At 40.9% G+C, this 17894-nt stretch overlaps 2 protein-coding genes across 5 annotated transcripts in view; one reads left to right on the forward strand and one right to left on the reverse strand.

Annotated features, from left to right (window-relative positions):
* Nucleotides 1-6808, forward strand: part of OSBPL9 (oxysterol binding protein like 9) — a 65695-nt gene extending 58887 nt beyond the window's left edge. For all 4 annotated transcript variants that reach the window (XM_075508745.1, XM_075508746.1, XM_075508747.1 and 1 more), the window contains 10 exons: nt 347-432; nt 677-851; nt 2392-2476; nt 2741-2851; nt 3228-3291; nt 3395-3535; nt 4452-4530; nt 4890-4981; nt 5429-5564; nt 5668-6808. In XM_075508745.1, the coding sequence (XP_075364860.1) occupies nt 347-432; nt 677-851; nt 2392-2476; nt 2741-2851; nt 3228-3291; nt 3395-3535; nt 4452-4530; nt 4890-4981; nt 5429-5564; nt 5668-5742 (1044 nt within the window). In that variant the 3' untranslated portion in view covers nt 5743-6808. The remainder of the gene's footprint in view (nt 1-346; nt 433-676; nt 852-2391; nt 2477-2740; nt 2852-3227; nt 3292-3394; nt 3536-4451; nt 4531-4889; nt 4982-5428; nt 5565-5667) is intronic.
* A 422-nt stretch (nt 6809-7230) lies between these two features.
* NRDC (nardilysin convertase) overlaps nt 7231-17894 on the reverse strand; it is a 30163-nt gene continuing 19499 nt past the window's right edge. The window contains exons 18-31 of the mRNA XM_075508744.1: nt 17427-17546; nt 16635-16686; nt 15390-15540; nt 14099-14226; nt 13574-13736; nt 12262-12293; nt 11819-11957; nt 11284-11331; nt 10865-10917; nt 10152-10235; nt 8476-8566; nt 8038-8154; nt 7697-7786; nt 7231-7448 (exon numbers count right to left, since the gene is read on the reverse strand). Coding sequence (XP_075364859.1) covers nt 7251-7448; nt 7697-7786; nt 8038-8154; nt 8476-8566; nt 10152-10235; nt 10865-10917; nt 11284-11331; nt 11819-11957; nt 12262-12293; nt 13574-13736; nt 14099-14226; nt 15390-15540; nt 16635-16686; nt 17427-17546 — 1466 coding nt within the window. The 3' untranslated portion in view covers nt 7231-7250. The remainder of the gene's footprint in view (nt 7449-7696; nt 7787-8037; nt 8155-8475; nt 8567-10151; nt 10236-10864; nt 10918-11283; nt 11332-11818; nt 11958-12261; nt 12294-13573; nt 13737-14098; nt 14227-15389; nt 15541-16634; nt 16687-17426; nt 17547-17894) is intronic.

Below are 17894 nucleotides of genomic sequence, written 5' to 3' on the forward strand. Positions count from 1 at the left end.
AGATCTTGACTGGAAATTGCCAGTGTACATATAGATGAAATTAAATAATCAGTGTTACTGTAATTAAGAACAGCTTTTGATAAGCTCAGCCATGTAGGTGGATATGCTCTAAGTGGGACTAGGATATACGTAAGACAAGAGACAGTTCTCTTAAATCTTTGGTTTTATAGAAGATGCCAACTGACCTGCATGTGTCAGAACTCATTGGTAAGTTTGAGAACACAATCAGCTTACAGGCACACAAAGCCTTGGGTGCTTTGTATGCTATTTACAGTTAGTACTTAGAATGCTTTTGTGCAGGATGTTAAAGTATCTTGATCTGTAAGGGTTGTTTTTCTTCACCCAGGTGGTTCTTCCAACTTTCATCCTGGAAAGAAGATCACTGTTGGAAATGTATGCTGACTTTTTTGCACATCCGGACTTATTTGTCAGGTATTTGATTTTTAAAGTAGAGCATTAACTGGTTCTGATATCGCTTATGGCCCTTGTGGGCTGCCAAAAGTAAATTGATAGTTTTGAAGAATATTGCTTGGGTTTTGTAAACTTGAAAAATAGTCAAAGTAGTCAAACTTCTAGTTGTAAAACAACCAAACATCCAGAAAGCTTTCCTGTGTTTGAGGTACTTGCTTGTATTTAATTTTGCCTGTCCTTCTTTTCTCTCTTTTGGCCCATGTAGCATTAGTGACCAGAAGGATCCAAAGGAGCGAATGGTTCAAGTGGTTAAATGGTACCTCTCAGCTTTTCATGCAGGAAGAAAAGGGTCAGTTGCTAAAAAGCCTTACAATCCCATTTTGGGTGAGATCTTCCGATGTCATTGGGTATTACCAGGCACTGAAGGTGAAGATGATACGGTTAGTTTCTCGTGGTATGTTTTTTGGTGCCTAGGATGCATGCGAGTAATTCCCAAAGCTTTATTAATTTACTGACTGAAATGGCTTATGCTATGTTTAAGTAGCAAAATTGGCAAACTATGGCAATTTCTTAACTGATTTCCCCCGCTTCCTTCCTCCTTTTCTTTGGACAGAAGTTTAAAATATCTTGCGTAACAAAATTTGAGCTATTAGTTTTTTTAAGAACTATTTGACATGTTGAAGACGTTCTCTTTTTTTTCTGAACTGTTTCATAGCACTGAGTAAGAATTACTTTCTTTCCAAAGTTCTGATTTTTTTTTTAATCATTTCTCTAAACCCTTGTGTTTTTCACAATGGGGTTTCTTTTCCCCACTTACAACCTAGAAAGCAGTGCAGTTTCTCCAGTATATTTAATTCCCCTTTTAAAATCTTCTAATAGACTTCTGAAGTTTGGATTCTGGGCTTGGATATTTTAGTTGTACATCTGTGTCTGGCCACTACTCTTCCTTTTGTACTTTATGACAGTATGTCTGATGAAGTGAAGGACACAGTAACAGTAGTGACACTCTTGTAATCTGAAATCATCTACCAGTGTATGAGCTTTTCTCTTATTTGCCCAAGTTTTAATGAGACTCAAAGATTAATCAGACTTACGCACGTGAACCATAGTCAGCATAGTGCCCCGCTGATTCTAGAGAAAAGCTCTAGCACTTGCAGTGCAGCCTGGTGCGGGGTTTGTTGTTATTGGTGGGGGTTTTGGTATGTTTTTGGTGTTTTTTAAATACCTCATTTAGGCTTCTCACCTTGGGAAGTTGCAAATGATGATGTGGGAAGTGCTGTTGTGAGATGCTTCATGTAGGCTCAGTGTAGTATATCTAAACACATGATTGTTTAGATACAAACCATGTATTTTTCCCATTTAATGTGTACTCTCCTCCTCCCCCCCCTCCCCCCCCCCCCCCCCATTAGTTTGCTCAAATCTTTCTCTTGTTTCTGAGGTGAATGTTTGGACTCTTGTTTGCTGGCATAAAGACAATATTGTATTTGTGCTTCCAAATTGCTTCTAATGATGAATTACATTTTTCACGATTTGCCACAGGAAATGAATGCTGTTTTATGGTTTTGTGATACATATGCTCTGATCATTATTAATATGCATATCAGACTTTATCAGAAGCAAAAATGAAAACTATTTCTGCCACCCATTTCTTACGAGTTAATAAGAAATTAAGTGGATTTAAATATTACTTTGTAATTGGGTTTATACATGACTCTTTCAGTTTAACTGTTGTCTTTGGGGGCATCTCCCCAAATACATTTACACTTAAATACAAGAGAGTAGAAGCTGCATGTTCTGTAGAAAGCATCGTAGTTTCAGGAGTAAGGAGTTATTCCCCATCAAATTAGCAAACTGACAAATACGTTAAAATCACTGCTATACCTTTTTAGAAGCCTTTAAACGTGGAAGCAACTTCTCTCGGAAGCATCCAGTGTTTTGTAAACATTGTCAGTGATGAAAATCCTCTCTACTATCACGCAGGAGCCAGTTTCAGAAGGACCAGTTCCTTGGGTCAGTAAAAGCAGCGTAACGTTTGTGGCAGAGCAGGTCTCTCATCATCCTCCAAGTAAGTTGACAATAACTTTGCTAATAGAGATGGCGTCTGGACAGGGGCGACAGTAATGTCAGATCTTGGTTTAAATCTTGGATTTACATTTTCTCTCCAAATTTAAAAGCTGAAGGTTTTCTCTATAAACTGTTTTTGTGAGAAACAAATTGCAAACTCTGTTCCACATAAGTATGAGGCACTTTGAGATATTTCCTGATGAATGAATTTGGAAACAATACTATTAATGTCTTGTGCTGCTATTTTTAATACCTTTTTCTTCAGTTTCAGCATTTTACGCAGAGTGTTTTAGCAAGAGGATACAGTTCAATGCTCACATATGGACCAAGTCAAAATTCTTAGGAATGTCTATTGGGGTTCATAACATCGGGCAAGGTATGCGTGCGTAAATTTAACAACAGAAGAGAAATTTACATTCTGCAACTAGAATTTTTGCAGAAATTATTTAAAGTCATCCTGTTAAACATAAGGAATGTTTTATTTTATGTATTTTGCGCTTATGTATGTAGGAATCAGTGACTCCTTCTGCATGCTTTGTGTGCTGAAATCATGTAGGGCCCAGATTTTCATGTAAACACAACTCTCCCTGCTTTCTCTAGAAGCTAGGCATTCTCACCGTCTAAATAAAGCTCTTCCCCTTTCCTTTTTATGGCACATGTTTTTAGTGAATTATTTCAGGACATCTGTATGAAAAGTTTTGTAGAGATTTTGCTGGAGGTTTTTTAAATCCATTTTTATTTTTCTTTGATAGGGTGTGTCACATGCCTAGATTACGATGAACACTATATTTTGACCTTTCCTAATGGTTACGGAAGGCAAGTAAATGCTCTGTTTGGTATTTTCATTTTTAATGCCTTGTAATATTTCATGCTTATCAGTTAAAAGGTTATAAATCTATACATATATTTATAATTGCAGGTCTATTCTCACTGTGCCATGGATAGAACTTGGTGGAGAATGCAGTATTAATTGCTCAAAGACAGGTTATAATGCTTCCATCGTCTTCCACACAAAACCATTTTATGGAGGAAAGAAGCACAGAATTACAGCTGAAATTTTGTAAGCAGGTTTCTTCAGCTAATCTCACTTTTTCTCTACTTCAATGCTGACAGTGTTTTTTCAAGACAGTCACGAGTGTAAAATACTGGAACAGCTACACCCAATAACTTAGCTCATGATTACCTGTCACGGGATGCCATTTTATAGCCAAGACTTGTGAGAGGAAACCTGCATAGGCCTGCATCCTTCCTTGTCCTGCTCTAAAACATTCTCAGCTGTTAACTAAAAGGAATTTAAATTTTCACTCCTGAATTATCCAAAACTTCTTCATCATTATTTCTCCTAAAAATAAAAATACTGAAGCAAGCCTTGTAATGCTGCTGTTTGTAGCGTGTCATTAAAACTCTGCTGCAGACTTTTACATATTTATTTATACCTGTGATTTTGGTTAGACCCTGTGCACATACCCAGAGCAGCGAATTCAGTGGAGATTTTCATCTCATTTGGAGATCTGCTGTGATGTCAGTAAGTGATGCTGACAAAATGAGGTCCATAACTTGGTTTTAAATCACTTCTTGACACACATTGATAGATGTCATTTGTGAACTAGTGTTTGTTCCCCAGTAGGCTGGGGAAGAAGCTTTGAGTTTGTGAAACCTTTTAAGCTTAAATTTATCGCTCTAAATCTGTTTTGAAAGCCTGTGACTAGTTTCCTAAACTCCAAATGCAGACACAGCCCTAAGGCAAGACCTGTCTCATCCTGGAACAGCACTTCCTTTTAAGGTTTATTCAGTTGAACTAATCCATGCAAAACTTCTCACTTGTAAACAGAACCCTCATCTTTTCTGTATTGGTGGTGGACATTTTAAGGGCTGATATAAATCAGACTGTACAGCAACTAGGATAAAGCTTTGATCCTTTAGGGTCTTTCAGTTACTGTAATACAACTGAGAAATGACTGTTTCTTTCTATTTAGTTCTCCTAACGACAAGAAACCCTTCTGCTCAATTGAAGGAGAATGGAATGGTGTCATGTATGCAAAATACACAACAGGGGTAAAGTGGCTTTTCTCCCCCCCTCCCCCTTCGTCAGAAATGGAATATTGTGCTTAAAAAGTTCTCTTGGGTTTTGTTGTTGTTGGGGTTTTTTAAAAACAAACAGTAATAGTTGGGAACTCATGTGAAGCTGCCCAAAAGATCACAAGAATGCTGAATCCGAGATAAAAGTCCTGAATTTACTTTGTTAATTTATTCTTAAGGTAACCTGATTCTTATAGAAGGAAAGAATCTGAAGAATGATGTGTTTTCATGTATTTCCTGACAACCAGTGTATGAGAGTGGGAGGGTCTATATATCTTAAGTCTAGATAAAGAACTGATTTTTTTTTCTTTTTTTTTTTAAATCTCACTCTCCAGGAGAATGCTGTCTTTATAGATACCAAGAAAATGCCTACAATTAAGAAGAAGGTAAGGAAATTGGAGGACCAAGACGACTTTGAGTCTCGCTGGTAAGAACTTTAGTTAAATGGGCAAATTAAGACTCTTTTTAGTTAGACTCAAGTTTGCAGTACACAGTCTGACTAATGGTACACTTAATCCGTTCATTGCATGGGCAAACTGTGCTCTTCATTAGCCTTTGCTGCAGGACAGAGCCAAGGTACGAGCAGGTCGGGTTTTTAAGGGGGAAGAGGAGACCTGTAGTTCTCGGTCACATCCTCATCAGGACCAAACGTTCCAGGGAGGTCCAGAGAGCTTCACTGCAGCCTCCTCATTCCTGGCAATAGACAGTGCAGTTGTGGTTTAATATGTATCAGGTTTTTTCTGCCCTTTCGATAAAGTGAGACCTACCTTAATTCAAACAAATACCGATGACTAATAGCCAGTAATGTGTTTCTACAACCTTGTAGCACTTTTTGCTTCTATAAAGCAGTCTCCATTCAAATTTCTTTTTTAAGCTTATGGAAGGATGTAACCTACAACTTAAAAATTAGAGACATAGATGCAGCCACAGCTGCAAAGCATGCGCTTGAAGAAAGACAAAGAGCTGAAGCCAGAGCCAGAAAGGAGAATGAGACCTCATGGGAAACAAGGGTGAGCTTTATTTGAATGGTGTAAACACCCTCTAACCTGTAGCATTTGTTCCTTTCCAATTGAGTCATAAACAGCTTACATCTGATTATTCCTTTTTTTCTAGTTATTCCATGAAGATGGAGAATGCTGGGTTTATGATGAGCCGCTATTGAAACGACTTGCTGCCAGTAAACATTAAGTGGGTTATAAAACCAGAAAACATTGAAGCCTTGGCTTAGCAAAGTTTACATCTGATACCAAGCTAGTCATCAGTTATCACGTACGTACCGTTTGGAGAACCTGACCCCTCCAGCTACAGTGGTTCCTATCTCAGGGATACTGGACTTACTGATGCAGATAAGCAATTAAATGAAACAAGAAACGTCTTGGCTGTGCAGTAACTTATATTGGACTTCGCTATACTGATAGTGTATTCAGGCTTCCAAGGCGCTGCTGGAGCCCTATTACTGATGCTTCTAAAGCACGGAGGATCTGGGCCGTGAAGCATATACACTTTGTATAACCACTGTGAAGGCCATGGCATTGGTATCAGTTGCATAATTATTCCTGGGTCCTACATATTTAAAAAACAAGAAACAAAATGCAAGACGGCATTTAAATCTAGCTAACGTTTGCAAGGTGTGTAAATATGAGGATTCCTTTGATGGGACAATTTGTTAGAAAAACGCTACGTAAATGTTATCTTCCACCTGTATGATAATCAAATCTTTTGGCATTTCAGTGTCTTGCCCAAAATAACTTTGTGTTATTTTGAGATTAAAATGTAACCATAGATAATTCTACTCCACGCATCTTAAAGCTTCATAAAATAGGTTTTTCAAACTTCTCTTATGGACTTTTTATTTATTTCATAATAAACCTTTGCAGCAAGACTCTTTTTTCAGCTGAGTGATGATCAATTGTTTTATGTGAAACGTATTAGTATTATCTTTTCCCACCGGAATCCTTGCAGCTAAAACTTCTTAAAGTAGGCAATGAACTAGCAAAAGGAGCAGAATTTGTGGCACCCACAGGAGACTTTTTCTGGAATCTACATGCAGCCTTGTGTCTCTACTAGCTCGCCAGCACTTTAGCAATCTTTGCATTTCTGTGCTTAACTTGAAGTTAAATAATGGCTAAGTCAGTAGCTATATGTAGCAATCAAACTAATGTTTCTTTCCACAGTTAAATCTAGCTTTTATTTGATTTCATCTCAATTTTGTCTATGTTGCACATACAGAATAACTAAAAAAAGCAGTGTGAGATTGAAGCCTGAGGCTTTTTTTTTCCCCTCCCACCCACTCCGTAACTCCTCCAGGAGAACTGCGAAATACTTTGAGGAGCTGTAACTGCGATTAAGCAACTGCTCCAGCACTACAGGAACGATGCATGAGACACTCTGACCCCAAAAGGCGCAGCCCATCCCTTCAGGCAGCTGGGGAGGAGAAGGTGGCATCTTTCTGGCAGTGGGGGAAACTCTCCCTTCATTCCAGCTCAAAGTCAGGGCTGTGCCTATTCTTAATGAACTTGGGAGATGAATGAGAAAGGGTGGCTGGAAACTTACTTGAGGAAAGCTTCCTCAGTGGCTGAACGGACATCTTCACCCCCAGCTACCACTACAGCCCTGTTGTAATAAAAATAGGTTTGTAATGTTTATGTTGCAGAAAGCACCTGTATTACACATCACTGCAGGGCAAGATGTCATTTTTATTTTAATATTTTATGGTAAGGGAGAACATTCAGAGTTGATGTGTAAGCTTTGATGTCCTTGATGGAAGTTACATTAGTCATCAAAGAAGATGGGGGCAAGAAAATAAGATGAGGTATTTCACCAGATGAAGAATTCTGTGCTTCTGAGACAGCTGTAACCTCTGAGTCCCCTTCATGTTTTCCATATCCAACCACCTGGAAAAAAGGTACCAAAAAAAGAAATTTGGCTCTCTTTCAAATGTTCATTGCCCTGACAATTAAATTCAGCTACTTCAATGCAATTCAAACAACAATAATAATAATAATTAGAAACATAGAAAATACGAACGGTAATGTGGATAACCACCACATTAAAAGTTAGGTTCCAGAGCTCTTCTACCCCACCCTCACTGGGCTCTCCGAGGTTATGAAAGTTTGGCACCACGGAGCTGACAACCACTCACGTGTACGCTGAGCACTTTCTTCTTGTTGCTTCTGTGAGCTTGGAACCAGGTGACCAGGTCTGATTTTGTAACAGACTTCAGAGCTTCAATCTGAAACCCACAGGAATGAGGTTTAAGTAGCACAGGGGTGATGTAAGTAATTTTAAACATAAAAGTGGCTTCTCTACAAACTATATCCCATTAGATAAAAGAACCTTTTTAAAATAGCATGGAGTTTTAGAATCAGTGTGTTACTAGTAGCATAAATCCCCCTATTTATGCTTTGCTTTTAAAACTGCTGCAAAAAGCAATGTTTGAGTGTTCCACTTGGCATCACTTAACAACAATGAGGGACCACCAACCTCCCGGGCAAGCCTGTCAAAGAGATACTGCTGCGTCACAACTTCATTCCAGTTCCTGTCTACTTCTTCACCAAGATGGGAGTCTTCACATTCTTTAAGTTTTATCAAAGCTGTAACCTACATTTGAAAAAGACAAAAATTTGTTTCAAAGGGTTTAAAATTCCCTTAATTTACCATCCCTTAATTTACTACATTCACTGAAGTTGAAAGAAATCCCAAATTACATTAACAAGGTAGTTCACTGCTTTCAAGCGTAACTGTAAAGGGCCAGAGAGCAAATGTTTAGAGAATGACTGCAGAACAGAGTAAGAGGCAGGATTTAAAAGTGAGTCCTTTGTCCAGAAAACCTCAGAAATACGCCAGATAGATGTAACCAAATCCTCCAGTTCAGGTGTCATTTAGCAGTTCAAGGAAGAGCTTTTCAAGATCAAGTTTTACCTGGGTGCTAAAAGCATCTTCAGTTAAATGCTTGATTTTCTCTTCAAAGCAAGAAAGAAACTCCTCTATTTTCTTGTCAACCAATTCAGAACTGAAAGAGAGTTAAATAATTAAATCAGGCAGGAAGAAGAAAACAATACTGAAGGATAAAGTAGAACAGCCCCCAACTGACAAGGGAATGGTTGGGATAGGCTTGCTTCCCTCCTCCCCTGAGAAGCTCACACACCTGTGAACACCATCTCTTCTATCCTGCCTAGTAGCAGGGAATAAAACCAGCGCTCTGCTCTTTAGCTACGTTAAGTATCGTTCAGACACAGGGACTTCAGATAGCCAAGCAGCAAGAAGAGGTGCCGCTGTGATGCCACCAGGGACCTAAGCTGTGGTATACCCAACAGCAGCACACGCTAGAGCATGCTGTATCAGGAACCCCAACTGCAGCCCTGAGCCCTGCACACAGATAGTGATGTTCTACTGGATTAAGACAAAAAGAAAGAAAAGAGAAGTGATGGCTTGTGAGGTTTCTGAAACATTAAAACATTTGCAGATGACACAGACCTCAGTAATGGAAGTGTCATCCAAATGTATAAATTAGAGGCGGCAGTACTCTGTGCTAATTAAACTTTCACTGACACAGTATTATTTTTCATGAGTTGCATATTTTTCGTATACCCCTGCAACTTTGGCAGGCCAAATACCTGTAGTTAGCTCCAGCATTGAACAAGACCGTAATATTGTTCTGTCTGCTGAAATGGAGCCAGAAGAACAGCTACACAGGCTTTACTTAGCAACAGATTTCGCTCTCCTGGCAGAATATCTTCGAAAGGGCAGTGGGATATTTTACTTGGTCTTGGGATTACTTTTCCCTATTCAAGTCAGGACTGCTGCAGTTTTAAGAAGCTTAAGGCTATTGCTTTATTTAGGCATTGTCTTTCAGTCACTATGTCACAACTGTCAGCAGTGTCACAACTGAGGCCAGGACTACTCTTTTGACATTCCCTTTGGGCTCTTGCATAACCCCCCTCATAGAATAAAAACAAAAACCCAAAACCCTCCATGGCCTGAAACAGGTGCGAACTCTTAGATGAGAGCAGGGGCACAGAAAAGCTCAAGCAAAGGCAAACTTAAGTCAGCTGTGACCTGATCTAACAGAACAAGGAGGAGATTAAGTGAAACTCTCTCAGTAATAATTCTTCAGCTGGATGTTGTGTAAATACACCACTGACACAAAATACGACACATAAACACGGTCACATAGTTTGATACCTCACTATATCCCACAAGGCTCAGATGTTCAGTGCCCGAATACATGCGAGGTCCACTGGCCACCTTGTTAAGCTGGACTTTCCTAAAACCAGTTGCTGTAAATTTCCTGTGCTGAAGTCCTTCTTACGCAGACGACAGCAGCAACAGCTGCCATTTACAGAGATGCTTTGCACAGCAAAATACAGCTAGGAACAGCCAGCTGATTCCTCGAGTCCCAGGCTGGCAGACCCACGAGACGCCTCCTTGAGCAGAGCCGGTCTGTGTCAGCCAAGCCCCGCTGCCTGAGCCTCTGCCGGGAGGACATGGTGGACACGGTGCGGTAAGGTCACCAGAAATGGGCGCTGGCAGCTCAGGGGCGACTCCCACAGCCCAAGCCTGGGAGTGGTGACAAATATTAACCACAGAGCACTTACTTGTATTTAGTTGCCTGGGTTGCTACTGTCACCGAGAAGCCAAGAATCCCAGAAGTATTCCTGCAGGTAGGGTACACATGGTAGCTTAAAAAGAAAAAAAAAGGGGGGGGAAACAAAGTCATTCCACAAGCACAATTAAATTTTCATTTACAGGACACGCTACAAGTTAAAATAGTGTTGGTACTTTAGAAAGAAAAATCTCAGATATAAGTTCTCAATAGTCGTCTTTCCTTTATTTCCTGCACTTCAGTGTTTTCTCATTTTTAGGAAATCCTTTTAAGCTTGGCAGAGTATCTGTGTTTGTGTTCCTGCAAACTAATTCATCAGAGTGACAGACCCATAGCTGTGAAAAGCTTGTTCCAGTTTCCTGAGGTAGAAGGGTGCCTCTGAGGGAGGCTGCGACACACCACAGAGCCGATGTGAAAACAGCCCTGGGAAACGGGGAGCTGATTTAGGAAGTAAAAGGAACAACTTGATGCTGAATAATTCTGAGTTAACACACTGGTAATAGATGCAATAGATTCTTACAGGGCTCAAAAGCAACTTGGTTGCAGCTTGTATCAATGGCTGCTCTTGGTTTTGATGTGTTTATGTTACTGTTTCCATTACAATAATTGAGGAATTAGCCACTGTGCCGGAAGGGTTTCTGGAGTAAAACTACTAGGGAACAGCAAAAGCAGGTGCGTAGGAGCTATCCTCTACAGTGAACTCACCCAAGGGTCTGCTTGGTTCTCAGGAAGTCAAAGCAAGGCTCTTCCATGTGCATCTGAAACAGAACACCAATGCGTTACAGCAGAAGAAGCACTCCCCTGCAACCAGCCCTCGGGCTCCACACAGAAACAGGACCACAACATGTGGAAACAACTGAAGTGCTGCCTTTCCAACTACACGCACTGAATTGGGAGAGGTCTCAAGTCTTCTGGGGCGGTAGCTACGAGAACAGTCTTCCGTACTGTCCATCACTGCAGCAGGTTGGGGATCCTGTCCCAACCACTCAGAAGTTTAATCAGAGCGAGCAATAGATACATGCTGTCCCTGTTGTACCATTTAGCCCCATGGCCTGGCCTTAGCTCCAAGCACTGTTTTCAGGGAAGACACTTTGGTGAGTTAGGAGACACAAACACTAACTTACCACGAGCAGCTCCATGAGGGTATATTCCCTTAGGTTCCTGGCACCTGACTAGAAAGAAAATGAAGAATTTAGGGTGATTTTGTGGAGTTAAATGCTATAGTTCAGACCAAGGTGACAGTTGTGGCACACACCTCAGCCTGGACTGCAGCACTAAATTACAATTCACAGCAGGGACAGCTGGAAAGTTCTTCTTTTCTGTGGGGGCCTCAATATGGCCTTCAGAAGAGAGGGGAAGGGCTCAGCCCAGGACCAGGAGATCACTGGTGACACCAGGAAATCACCAAGGCACAAACTCAGCTACTAGCACTAGCACAGGCCAGGAGGGGAAGATGCCGGTTTCAGGGAACACCACACACTGCGAGAGCCCACCTGGTTTAGCCTCTTAGGGCAAGGGCATGTGCTTACGTGAGGTTTCAGTGCACCCTCTGTAACATCCCTGTCCAGAGACTGCTCTCAAAGCTGTCACATAAGTAGAACCGTAACATCAGCAGCTACCAGAGGGAATAGACCAGTACATACCAAGCTAACATGTTACCTGGTAATAGACTGTCACTTCAGAGTTGGCATCACCTTTGTTGAGAGTTTTCACCTTACAGAGCAGATGCGTATTTGGCAAATCCACCACCCGGAACTGAACAGGGCAGGGATGGGCCAGAGGAGCGAACTGGAGCTTTCTGAAGGGAGCACAGACAGCAAAGTGTCAAACCTGCTCACGTCTTAACCAAAACCAGTACAACACCCAGGCATTTAACACTCAGGCTGACATTATTTTCCCCTTCCCCAAACCAGAACAATGCCCTCCTTGAACTGCCATGATGAACGGTCACCTCCCACAAGCAAACACTGGCAGCACTGTATCCAGGAGGGGAGAAGGGAACTTCTGCATCGCTCCCACCCTAGCCCCTTCCTCCAGAAAAGAATCTTAACTTGATTATAGTTTCCACAGAATGAGTGGTACAAGAGTCAAGAGATACTCACTGAACAACATAATTCAGAAAATCCTTTGCTTCCTAGGACAGAAAGCACAAACGTAAGTTTTATTTAGCAGAGAATTATTACCCCAATTCACAGCCACACACCGCAGTGCATCGCTTGAGAAAGTGACCCCCTGAGAAAAGAACAGCCAAGCTCTGTCGTGCCATCTACGTCCCTGCCCCCTCGCCTTATCCCAAACCCCTCCAGACACCGCTGCACCAAGCTGCGAAGCTAACAGAGTCTCCAGGCAGTTTCTTGCACTGTAACTTCTCCAGAAGGAAAACGCAGAAGCCAGAGAAATGGCGCCAGCCATCACAACAGCAAAGGGTGCACACAGGAGATAAGGCCCCTCTCTTGTGCACGAAGGTGGAGCTCTGGAAAGGAAATTCTTGGGCTTAAGTGGAAGAAATGGGACGAAGTAAGAGAAACGGTAAAACTGATGTAGGAGTTACAGGGTTGCATGTGCCACACTGTGAAAGGAGCTTAGCTCACACAGAGGCTGCAGCAATAAAAGCATTTTGAATTAAGGTTCTTAGCAAATCATGATTAGATTCTCAGACCTCCTTCTGTTCCACAGCTTGGGAGGGGACAGCCGATGTTACAAGCACCTGCCCTCCCAAAGGACATTAGCACGTTTTCTTTAGGAGGCTTTAAACAGTTTGAGGACAAACACCACCAGCTAAGACAAACTTCTTGGCACAAATCACGATTGCAGAAGGTTTCTCTCCCATGCCACGCACAGGCACTCAATGACGCTCGAAACATAGAGCTAAGCCCCATTACAACCGTATTTTAAAAAGCCTGACAGGACTATGTGTGACCTAGTCCCAGGGTAGAAGACTTCAATGAATACTGCAGGTGTTTAACAAGACTGAAGATGCCTGGACCTCAGTGAGGTTTGATCAAACCATGCAGGCAATCAAATTTCCAGGAGAAATGTACTTTGAGGGAAGCCTCCTCCTGTGGCACCACCATGACGATTTCTCAATATCAAATATGTCAATACAGCAAACAATATAAAAAGCAGGGGCAACAAGTGTATTTTCACCACATTTTCCCCTCTCTGCAGTTTAAATCCAAATTCCTGAAAAAAATCCCTCTGTTCAAATTGGCAGCTATGGACTCCCTGGAGGCTTACCCAGATGAGCACTCCTGAGTTGTCAGAGGTGAAGCTGCCCTGTACCAGCGAGCCTCCAGATAGCCAGTACAGAAGAGGCAGTCAGCTGGCAGGTGAGTGCTGGAGTTGTGGCAACTGTGTTAAAGCACGTTTTAAGAACAAGTTTCAGTGCGTGTCAGCTGCTAAAGCTATACTTACTCTGCTTGTGAAGTTTCCTTGTACAAGACCCTCTACAAAGAGCTGTGATTTGAAAGCCTTAACAAAGGACGAGAGAGACTCAATGGAAAGGCCGTTCATCAGTGTCTGGTATTTATCTATCATGGACCACCTGCCGTGTTCTAAAATCAGGAGACGCACATCCCTGCAATGCAAGAAGGAAAACAAAACCACAGGCCGTCAAGAGCTGTTTAATGTAAGAGATCCTATTTCTGACTCAGGATCGTACTGGAGACAGGAAGGTGGTCCCCAGGAGCATTGCTGTGGGCTGGTCCTGCACCATCAACACCTGCTGTTGGCTACAGGTCGCTTCAGAACAGCGGCTACCTGCATGTCCAAGCTGACCCACATGTTTGATACACTGGTTGCAGAGCTGCTTGAGCTCTCTAAGCCACAAGCTAACCCTGGAACAAGCCTCCATGAGCACAGATCAGCAATTTCTGAGCTCTTCAGCTCAACATCAACACTTACTGTGCAGCCACTTTTTTGCCCTCCCCCAGAACTCACTTGGCCAGAGTCTCAGGTTTGATGAGGATGTTGAAGTATGTTTTCTTCAGCTGCTCTGTTATCATTTCAAAAACTGCTGGAGTAAAGCTGAAGTCAGACAAGTAATCAATGATGAGCTGAAATAGAAGCTGTAAAGAAAACAGTTTCAAGTCAGGGCTTTTTGGTTTTGTTGGGGTTTTGGTTTGGTTTGTTTTTTTTTTTTTAAGAACCAATTTAAATTTAATCCTATATAATAATAAGAAACCCCCATCATTATTTGGTCAACATAAGACATGTGCAGGGTTACTAAAGGACATTCCTCAATTCTGTTACATGTTCTTCACTAAACAATTCTATAGCATATTACAGTCAGTTTCAAAAGGAGTGCATTTTTAGAAAGTGAATGAAATAAGCTCAATATCCCAAATCAATAGGAGTTTCCACGTTCTATTGAAACAAACCTAGCCAACCTGTAACTCCAACATTTCTGTATTAGATATTCCAGTTTTTCCTTTTACAGCTGACCAGCACAATGACATCACAAGAGAGCAAAATTCATGATTAAAAAAGAATATTCAGACCATGCTATTTGCACCTCTGGCTTTTTCTGTTAAACCTCACATTAATAAGCCTGACAGATGATTGACAGTCTTCTTAAAGCTCCAGCCAAGCTCTTGCAATGAAAGTCTAAGGCAGCTTGGCGGTTCTCTCCTCTTCGATCACGACGTCCTCTCTGTTTGTGCTTGCCATGTCTTACATGTCCAGCATTTAGAGAATGGGAACAGGGATCCCCCAGTCCTCGTAAGGTAAGCTCTTAGCTACCCAACAAAGAAAAACTGCACCCGAAATGAGTATGTTCAGAAGCTGTATCTCCAAAGTCAAATTGTAAACAAAAGCTATTTTCAGACATACTTCTCCAGACAGCTTGCAAATGGCCTTAGCTTACAGATGGAGAGGCTCTAACACTCTAAAGGGACATGGGAGACTCATTGCTCTTTTTAAAGGAAAAGCTGTTAAAGTCTTAATGGAGATACAGTTATTAATTAAAGGAAGATTTCTCTTAAGTCAGCCTAAGGTCAGTAATTTGAGCTTACTTAAGTGAATAAAACTACTACTTTATATACGTAAGCACATGAAAAAGCATTTGCTCCATTATCCTGTATCTGAACAAAGACACAAGCTTTCCAATTTAAAATACCCCATATCTAAACATTCAAAGCTCCAGCCAGCTAGGCTCCAGCTGCTAGGACAAAAAGCACATACACTGAAAAGCAGCATGCATAAATGTATTTAGAAGATCAGCAGTACTCACAGGTAGTTTATGATTGAATCCTTTCACACGAATGACTAAGCCATGCTCTCCAGCTACTAGCTTGTATTCCAACTGAGCAACGTCTGCTTCGTAAGCTGGTTCACCAAGATTGTGGGAAAGGATGTTTACAAATGTATCAAACAAAACTATGCTGGATGGAAAAAAGGGCAGAGAGTTAAAAAGAAAGAAAAAAAGGAAGGAATAGAAGAAAGATAAAAATCAAGCCCAATGAGTTTGATGGTACACACAAGAAGTTCTCCAACAGAAATGAATACTTGAGTAAAATGAGATTCAAAAATAAATTTTCAACAAATCTGGAAATACAGAATGCAAGTTTCCCTTTGTCCAGAAAGCACACAACACTACTTAACAATTATTTTAACATTCAACTATTCTTTGCAATGAATAAGACTCTAGCTTCACATAATTTAAGATTTCAAGGTAGGAATGCACATTGTAACATGCCAGTGCTCAAAACATTGAATAATCACAGAAAATGAGATTATTACACTTTGTGTAAAGGAATGGGGGATGGATGGACTCAGTTATGCTGAAGACTTGAGTAACTGGATGACTATTTATCAAGATAAAAAAATAGTAATAAGCTATAGCAAATCAGGCTACACAATGTGGAAATTGCAGTCCATGCTTTCAGATTTTTGTTATTGCCTGGATTCCAATTCAAAGTTCAAACTAACAGAGATGAAAACGGATTTATAAAGGCTTTCCCAAATTTGTGCAGGTCTCAGCAGGCTTGTGATAAAAGCACTATGAAATTTGTTACAAATGGCAATGCTAGCCTAAGACTAGCAGAAGTGCAGCACGTGCAGAGCTGTAACCTTGAGGTCTGTCTAACGAACAGTTGGCTTCGAAATGCTGCCGATAGCCTCTTCACCTGCTCCTACAGGCTCCCAAGTTGCTGGTTCAGGGCATGACTGTGGACTGCTCTTTTCAGGACCAACTCACTTCCTTCTGATATGTGCACTGCTGCTGTTATATTTTTTCCAAAACTTGCACTGGGGAATAACACACCGTGGAACTCCTATGCATCTGTTTGCTACAGTAATGACCTGCTGCAGAACCACCCTCGCCGAACTACAGATAAAACCACGAGGAAAGTGCAAGATTGTGAGAAAAGGAAGCCTTATTCTATTCCAGTTTAAAACTAATCTCTCTTCATGGTTTTTCACTAGGTATGGTAATTTAGTTACTCTGCAAGATAAGCATAAATAATGTAATCCTTACTTCTCTGCAGACTGCTGTATCAACGGAGAGATCAGATGGAATCGAACATAACCTGGTAGGGAAAAAGAAACTTAAATGAGCAATTGTAGAAAAAGCGACAGCTTTCTGAAGTCAAATATATTTCTATCAGGTTGTTCTTTGGTCACAATTTGAATCTAATGAAAATGGTCATTCAGCTATAAGAATATTTTTCCTTATATTAAGTCATCATCAAACATCTTCTCTTTTTCACTCCAAAATCTTCCCTTAAAAATACCAAATATTAGAAAACACAAAGCTGTGCTTTGCAGAATACTAACTCACATGGTGTGACCAGTATAAATAAAAAAAGAAAACTCCACAAAACATCTAACAGACACTAAAAATTGCAACATTCTGCTTGAAAACAGCAATGTATTTTCCACATTTGTCTCAGATCCAGGCTATATTCTTCTCTTTCTGTAGAACAGACTATAGTCTCTTCTAATGGATGTGTTCCTTCATTTTCAAGCCCTTGTCTCAGTATCATATTCTGTCTGCCAAATTCTGTCCATAGTCAGACACATTCAGAAGTCAGTGTATTTCAGTGATTCCACTTTTTAACCTGAGGTATCAGCAGGGTTTCTTTGTTCAAGGTAGTTTACCTGCTTCTCTTTTATTGTAGCTAATAAACATATCAAAAGGACCATGGAAGAGCTGACAATACACACTGAGTTAAGTGGTGAACACTATCATGGGTTATTTGCCTTCAAATGAATTCCAGCTGGTAAAAACAGGGATGTCCTATTCTTTGGAAAGCCCTAAGGCGTTTACCTTTTGGGATTTTGAATTTATCATCCTTCCTGTACCAGAGAGCGCCTTGTTGTGTGCTTAGTGTTTTGACTGGATATTCTGTCTCAGGGCAGTCAGCAACTTTCAAAGCAAAGTCAGTGGCTAACAAAAAGAGAAACCAAACCAAACGCAGAAGTTAGTAGGTTTCACAAACACAGCAGGCTACATGCATGAAAGTCTTCAAAATTATCAACAAAATACATTTTTCCCCTCCCAGTTTGCTAAATTATACAGGATAATGCTTCCCTGGACCCAAAGAACATTTATTTTTCAGTTTCACATCAGAATAGTGGCTCAGAAGCAGTGCAGAAATGGTGATGTTGCATTCCATCCAGGATACAAGTTATGGGTTTATTTTCATTTGGTTTTGGCAACAAAGCCAGATGGTATTTAGATGCTTTCAAAAACAGCAGGATTAAGGAAATAAAATTGCTCTTCTCGGGTGTCCGG

This window comes from Mycteria americana, chromosome 7 (genome assembly GCF_035582795.1).
Source record: "Mycteria americana isolate JAX WOST 10 ecotype Jacksonville Zoo and Gardens chromosome 7, USCA_MyAme_1.0, whole genome shotgun sequence".
Classification (NCBI taxonomy): Eukaryota; Metazoa; Chordata; class Aves; order Ciconiiformes; family Ciconiidae; genus Mycteria; species Mycteria americana.